The sequence below is a fragment of the Geospiza fortis genome, unplaced genomic scaffold (assembly GCF_000277835.1).
Source record: "Geospiza fortis unplaced genomic scaffold, GeoFor_1.0 scaffold229, whole genome shotgun sequence".
NCBI lineage: Eukaryota > Metazoa > Chordata > Aves > Passeriformes > Thraupidae > Geospiza > Geospiza fortis.
The window spans coordinates 2,565,583-2,573,567 of record NW_005054357.1 but is presented as its reverse complement, the minus strand read 5'-3'; the positions used below and the strand labels follow the sequence as shown (position 1 = coordinate 2,573,567).

Genomic DNA, 7,985 nt, shown 5'->3' with positions numbered 1-7,985 from the left:
TTCTGAGACAAAATGTCACAACTTCACTAATTAATTTCCACTGCAGGTTTTAAAAACTCAAGAACTTTTATGCTTTTTACTTTGTACATGAATTCATGTGTGTTGTGGAATTGGGGTGAAACAGTTAAGGAAACACACTGCATGCCATTGAAAGAGTTCTTGAGACTTTTTTTTATTGCAGACTAGGTAACACATTTTCATAAGTTCCGGCTTTGCTGGAAATTCCCTTGAGAATGAAGCAATTATTATCAGCTAGCACTTCCCTCTCTGGGTCTGTGACTCTGGGTACCAAACTGCTTGAGCTGTGCTAAGGCAGTGCTGGGGAAGAGGGCCATCTTTGGGTTGTTGACAGAAGTGAGCCAGGAGGAAAAATACATACAGTTAGTACAGATAGAAATAATCTTTTTTTCACAGCTCCACATTTCTCCCTCTACTGAGTGAACTGTTGCCTGCTCAAACCCCTCTGTTCAGCAGTCATTTGACCCTGCTCATTCTAGAACTTCATCATCCCTTCTCCAGCACTGAGCCTTCAGACTCCTGTTCCTCAGTCTGGTCTCCAGTCCAGTTAGGCTTGTGTTACATTTCTGATAATCATGATGAGAAAAAAGTGTGTGAACCTAAGATTGCCTGTAGGATAACCGTTAAGAATCACCTCCCTGGCCACTGAGGGACTGTGCATACTGTCTCATTCAGGGATAATGTAATGGTGCTTAGGCTGGTCTTGGAAGATCAAAATCCCACCAGAATGCAGTCTGTCTGTGAAGATACTCCAGAGGAAGCAAACCTGTTCTGCTTTTAACATGAAAGACAGCATTACTCTGAACAGCTGAACTTTGTGGTACATTATTCATGGGTTATTAGAACTTCTGCTTCATCAGAAGCTGTTAGTTTTTACTACCTTGCTTGTCTTCCAGCAGATTTTGAAGAGAACTAAGTGTTTGGTTCACAAAGATTGCCTTGCATTCATTTTAGGGACTCCAAGTGTCTCCAGCTGTCTTTGTGTTTGCTTTAGCAAATCTTCTGGGGCTAATGAGCAATTAGAAATTCATTAAGCCTGGAGAAATACCGGGTCACATTAGATGCCACAATTCCAATCTAGCCAAGCAGCAATTCTGCTGAGTTAAGTGGGCAAATGGACACAGCTGACTGCTTGTTTCTGCTGCTTTATGGGCTGTTAAATGGGAGGACTCAAGCCCTCGCTATGGATCCTTTTGGCAGAGAGTCCTTAAATCAGTGGTGTGTGCTGTACACACACACAGAAATTCCTGTCAGCTGTGAGTCAGGCTAAAAGCAAAGTGTCCAGCTTGCCTGCTGGAGGATAGCCATGGTTCTGGAAGCCTCTCTGCCTCCTTGAGACCCCATTAGAGAAGCCTTCAGTATGCAACAACAGATCCTTCTAATATTTTGGAATGAACATTTTTAAGAAACTTGTATTTTTTAAAAAAATATTCAACTGGAATAGAGTCTTCTCCCTGAAGGTATTAAAAATAGAAAAGTTATTCACACTGCACATGCAAACTCTTCTGGGTAACTTCTATGGTAGGTCTTGGATAGGATCCTGTACCATACACTGTTCCTATTTCCTTCTGAAAAAATGTAGACTTCAGTCTGTGCAGCTGTTTCAATTGTTTCTCTGTTTCCCACAGTGCCCATTTGAAATACTTTATCTGTGAATAAAGTAGTGAATGACTCAAGTGTGGAAAAGCACCGAGCAATAATGGACTCTAAGCAGAACCACTGGATTGTTAAATCTTGGAATCATTAAGAGGAAGGCAGGAAGTAAAACCAGATTTGCTGTCATTCCTAATATGAACGTGACTTGATTTCAGTATCCTTACAACGCTGATAAACAGACTCACATCCAGGAGCTGCTTACTGCGCAATCTGGTTGTGGTTTCTGTTGTAGAAATAGAATGTACTTCTACCAATTAATATAGAAGAGAATAGAAACAGTTTTGACTGATTTTTTTTTACAAATAGGACATCAAGAGAGTTCAGAAAATAATCATTTTTTCCATATTAGACTACCTGCAAAATTACTTGGTTCTACATGGACACTTGTAACAGAAGGGAGTTAAAAACCTCAAGTATATTCTTCCCTATTTGTGACAGTGATTTTAGAAGATCATGGACAGACATGCTTAATTCTGTAGAAAGCTTGACCAATTGTAGTTGCTTCTCACAGAAGCAGATGCTTTCTTGTGTACATCATGCCAAAGCAGAGGTTTTAGATCCATAATGCTTTTTCACACTATGTGGAATTACATTCATTTTGTGGAATGGGTTATAAATCTTTAATCTTCAATGAGATACATCATTTCATGTAAAAATGTATCACTTTTGGGTAATCTGCATGACTGGACATGAAATGCTATAGACAAACTGTAGTTCTGGCATAGTCATGAAATGTTAAGGGCTTGTTGTAGGAATCATTCCCTAGAGGGATGCTCTCACTTCTGTGTTATAATCTACTCAGGTTTCTATAGAAAAACCCACCAAGGTTCAAAGGATTGTTTCACCTGAGCCACCACTGTATGCAGCTTCACACAGTAACTTCCCAGTCTTTTGCCAGTGTTGGGAGAGCTGCCTGTGTGAGATGGGAGGGACTTTCCTGCAGCTGGGCTCTTCTGTCCTTGATGTGTCTCAATCTCAACCTCTGCAGTGTGACCAGGTTGTGTCATTCAACCTGGTCTGTGTAAACCCAAGGAACAAAAACCCAGGTCCTGGAGGCAAAAATGGGACTGAAACTAATCTGTGCTAATAAAAATAGGTGACAGGCTGAGACTGAAAATTATTTCAAAGACTGAATTCTTGACATACAAAGCCTTGTTGGCAGCTTTAGGTATTAACATATTTGCTACTACAAATCAGGCATTGTCTCTCTATGGGCATCAGATAATCTGACACTGGTCAGAAGCTCAGTCACTGACATGCTGCCACCTAAATATGCTTAGGGGCATCTAAGCAAAACATGGTGGAGTCTGACATTTGTTCATGTGGGTTAAATAGCAACAGGTGTCATCATTCTGTTAGGCTGACAAAGTTCAACTTCCATACTGAACAGGCCACAGACCTGACAATCCCTGAAATTAGAGTTTCTAGGCACCACATTTCTGCATTTGGTCACTTACCCACTGTCATTTTGTTTCCAAAATCTGAATAAAATATACCACTCAGTTTGCAAAATGGTTAGTGGAAACAACATGTGTATAAAACTGTCTCTGAATGTTGTGGTGAGTTCCATATCAAAGTTGTGTCTCCTCCCTGGTGTCCTGTCCCACTGTATTGCAGAAGCTGTTCTTTCGGCTGGGTCCAGCATTTGGAACATAAGTCAATGGGTCAGGTCGGATCAAGTATCTACAAAAAGAAATCACAGCTGTTACTAAAACAACATGCTGTAAGCCAGGGTAAGTGCATACAGTTGTAATATTGAAAAGATCTGAGCAGGACTTAGACTTTGAAGGAGCTTGGTTTAGTTCCTTGGTTTAGATTTTTTTTCGATTTAAAATACATAGTAAGAGGAGGATGACAAGTTAACAACACTATAAATATATGTATTATATATTTACATGTGTATTTAAAGTATATACAGATGTAGTATAATTAGATACTTTAAATAGATGTCTCTCTTTTTTTCAGGTCTTGTGGCTATTTTTTTATGTGTGGCTTTAACTTACACTATATCATTCAGCTCTAATCTTGTATCTGGAGAAGGGTTGATCAGGATGTAGGAAAGGGTGTTCTGATGATCATTCATTTCATCTAGAGGACAGGGGGAAAAAGTACCAAGTAAATTACATTTACAGATGTATTGTGAGAAGCATTACTTCTGACATATTAATTTGATGAAAGTTCGTAGAACTGCAGAAAAGTGTCTGGTGTCAGAGTGATTTCAAATAAGTTTAGCAATTTCTTTTCAATTGTATTCATATTGAAACTACCTGACATTATCAGGTTATCTTTTGAGTTATCAGCTGTAAAAACATCATGTTTTCCAATGTTTTAAAAATCTTCTGGTTTTTTTTAGTCACAGCAATTTGAATGTAACCCAATTTCAGTGTGATTTACCAATCTGTCCTGCAGCTTAGGTAAGTTTCTGGTGAGCAGGGACTCCTGTGCTTGGCTGGCATCAAGTTCAAATGATGACCAAGGTTAAATGCAGGTGTATGGCATCCTCATCCCTATCCAGATTTGGTTGACATAAATCTTTTTTTCCCTTTTTTCTATTTATCTAGGAAGCACTTCCCTTTTATCACCTGTGCAAAGGGCTTGAAATGTGAAGGCTGTATAAATGGAAAGTGGTATGTCTCTTGCATTTTTAACTGTTCTCCTAATGATGGGCTGAAATGAAGGCTGATAATTTTTATTTTTAAGGTTTAAGCTACACTTTCGTAGGTTCCATTACAATATCTTTTGTATCATTTTCTGTTGGCACATTCCTTGGGCTGCTGCAGTGAGACTGGTTTTAATCTTTCCAGACTAAAGAGGAGAGGCAAAAGGAGAGGCAGTGCTTCTGTGTTAAATCCTCTGCAGCTTTTTAGGAAAACTTGTAACTCAGAATCAGATAAATGTAAGCAGGTAAAGCATTTAACTATCAAGATTTTACTGCTTTGTAGATGGTATCTAATAGTCCTAAATTTGAGTAATGAAACAAATATTTACCTTAGGCTTTTAACTAGAATTTGAAAAGAAAAGCAGGAATACTACAGAGTTTTCTTGTTATTAATATAAATATTAATTAAATTTACAAAACATTTTTCTGTTTGATCAAATGTTATGTGGCCTCTGAAATCCCTGGAAAATATTTAGGCCTGAATCTTTCTGCAGAGAGTTGTATAGAAACCTCTAAGAAAGAAGGCATAGAAATTATTCAGATGGGGTGTGCAATAAAGAGCCTGTATTTACGTATCTAGAAATTCCTGGTGTTTCTAGGAAATCAGAACCCATAGTCCTGGGGTTTCCACCCAACATGCAACAGGGCCAAGGCCGGAAAAAGGCAACCTAGGCAGCTGTGGTGCATGTGTTAAAAAGTGTTGCAGACCTCTTGTCCATAGCTTAAAAAAACCCAAAACAATCCTCCAAACTAAAAAGCAACCTGACATCAGCCTTGAGAATGATTTGATGGATAAAAATGGCATGTAAAGACCAAGTGATGCTTTCTAAAAATGACTTTCATATGATAATTTGGCATTATTTTTGAAAATTGCGGGGAAAAGGCAACGTCCCTCACATATAAACAACTCCCCACCCTGACATATGAGTGAACTTCACAACAGCCCTGCCTTCATCTTTATTTCAAGAGCTTTGTGGAAATATGGTGCAGCTGTTCAATGACTGGGGAATGTTTATAAATTCAGCATGCACATATTATCTGCTAAATATAAATGTGACTGACGTGCTACCTTATGAGCCTTCCATCTCAGCATAGGAATGGGTGAGAATTAAAAAGACTCCAAGTTACTCTTGGTAAATTAAAAAAAACAAACAACCCAAACCTAAACCAACAAAACAAAAAGCACTATCATAAACTTATCATATTGGTTTTGGCTCCATCATTTCTTACAAATAGTTCAGCTTGCACCATGCTAATGTTGCTGTTGAAGTACTGTATAGCGGTACCGTATCCTGCTGGAGAAAGGCCCAGGTGCTTCATTCTGTTCTTCACAAGTTCAGCGAGCTCCTGCCTTTCTGACCTCCTGTACAGGTTCATTCTCTGCTGGTTGATCTTCTCAGCAGTTTTAGCAGAGTGCCTGGGGGCCCTCCTGCTCAGGCGCCGTGCCCACTGCATGCTCTTCCTCCGCAGCAGCGGGTGGTCGGACTGGTCGCTGGAGGTGGAGTTCCGGTGGTTGCCGCGGCAGCTGAACTGCTCTTTGGTGTCTTTGGTGTCCTCCCAATCCTCCACGCTGATGGAGATTTGAGACTTGAAAGGAAAAGGCAAGAGAGATGAAGGGCTGTATTAGATGGAAGCAGATTAGATGTCCTCTTTCCGACGGTGCAGTTGGACATGGGGTTTGGCTGCAAAGGAGCTGAGGGGATTCAGCTCTTTGTACTTAGCAAATGTTCCTGAACTGTGCACCCTTTACTATACTTTGACTTTTCATGTAAAAAGCTCATTTATAACATAAATACTTTTATCAAGTGCAAAGCAGATAAGTGTTACTTTCTGCCCAACTGCAATGTGATTCTGAGAAGAGCAAATTTAGCCTTCTGATATTGCTCTTCCTGAAACTAGGAATTAGTCCTGAATGACTTCCTTCCTAGTCTGCATATTTTCAGAAATCCAAGTTGTGTAACTGCTTTTTACGTGTGTGTTGTGGCTTCATTAAGTAATGGTTCAACTTTGGCTGCATTGTTTTCAATACTCTCTTATGATCTCAGGTAGAACATGCCTGTTAACTGTGTCTCACATTCCCAGGTCTTCCTGACCTTCCAGCACACATGAAATTAGGATGCGTAACCTTCAGTGTGATTCAGGGCACCTCTTGTGAAAGCAGTAATTGATTCCAACCATAAAGAATAGTGGTATTACTCATGTAGTGACAAATCCCCGTCATAATTAAGAGCCAAAATCTGTTGCTCTATTACTGTGTTTTCCTTATGCCAACCAAATAAGACCAATGGTATGTGCATGTACAAGTACTGAAATAACACAGGTGGATGGACTACAGGTGTATTTCTATCATACAAAAGTTCCTAAAGAACATAAGAGGAAACATTTCAAAAGATAACTTTTGTTAAGATAAATTGTTTCAATGTGTATTTTAGATTTAATGAGTAGTTTAATTTCTAGTTTCAAAACCATTTCCTTAACAATCCCGAGTTCCTCTTGTGCTATTTGAGTGTCTTTTATTGATGCTGGAATAGCAAAGTCCTTGATGGTGTCAGTACAAGCACATTGCCAAGTTACTGGTCACAGAATTCAATGTGACCAGTGTTTAAAATAAATACATGAAGTATAAAACAAAGATGATATAAATGAACAGGCTGAGTTTGTGTGAATCCCCTCAGACAGAATATGCTGGTAGCAATCAGTGAATAAAGGAAATTTAACAGAGGAGCTACTGAATGTCCTTTGTCCACTAACATGAAATGTGAAAGCAAGATTCTGTTGACCTAATCATTGCTGAATACAACCTATCTGTAAGAGGCTCACCACAGATCTGTGACGTTTCTGGGTCCATAAAATAGTATTTGATATGAATAAGCTGGATTCAGTGTGAAAGATATTTGTATTTTTCACTTTTGAACAAACTAGCTTTTATCTGTGTAAAAGAAAAAAGCAACAAGCAAACCAAATCAAATAGCAAAACAACCAAACCCCATAATTCAAAAGAACACTACAGATGTTTATGTTGTAGCACTTCAAGTAAAATCACATTTTTAATATTCTAGACTAGGATCTTGCAATAAGCCTCAAATAAAGACCAGCTAATTTATTGAGGCTCTTCAGCTTAGTCTGCAATAGAAAAGGGATTTCTGGTTGGATTTTTTTTTTAAACAACCTGATTTTTTTAAGTTTTGTTCCTGACTCCGCTGAGGTTAGGGAAGAAGAGAGAACCTGGATCCCTTTGAACAGGAATTTAATTTGATTTTGGTGTTTGTTAGACTGTCATTTTGGGTTTGTGGGCATTTTGCAGCAAGGACTAAGGTAGGCAGAGTACATTCCATAGGCAAAGGTGCTACTCATGGGTAGGAAGGAGCTATTTGGTATGAACAAAATGGTATTGGTATGAACTGAGTGCAGAGGATGGTCTTGTTTTGCCTTTCTTCCTGCCTGCATTGGCAGCTTTCCTTGTCAAGCTCTTGGCAAAACAAATAACCAGACTTGCTGGCAGCAGCAGTGTAAAGGCAGAGACCAATCATCATCACTACAGGAGGGTAAGTCACTTCTTGAGTCAGAGATTAAATGGGTGAGGCCAAATGAAAGAACAAGTATTTTGTTTGGGTGAAATCTGTAAATCCTTAGCTTGAAGTTTTGAAACACT

At 39.0% G+C, this 7,985-nt stretch overlaps 1 protein-coding gene across 2 annotated transcripts in view; it reads right to left on the bottom strand.

The window, feature by feature from the left end:
• Positions 1-1,304: 1,304 nt before the first annotated feature.
• The window catches only part of KCNT2 (potassium sodium-activated channel subfamily T member 2), an 85,501-nt gene continuing 78,820 nt past the window's right edge, over positions 1,305-7,985 (bottom strand). For both annotated transcript variants that reach the window (XM_031059176.1, XM_031059177.1), the window contains 3 exons: positions 5,620-5,920; positions 3,678-3,762; positions 1,305-3,357 (listed from right to left, as the gene is read on the bottom strand). In XM_031059176.1, the coding sequence (XP_030915036.1) occupies positions 3,246-3,357; positions 3,678-3,762; positions 5,620-5,920 (498 nt within the window). In that variant the 3' untranslated portion in view covers positions 1,305-3,245. The remainder of the gene's footprint in view (positions 3,358-3,677; positions 3,763-5,619; positions 5,921-7,985) is intronic.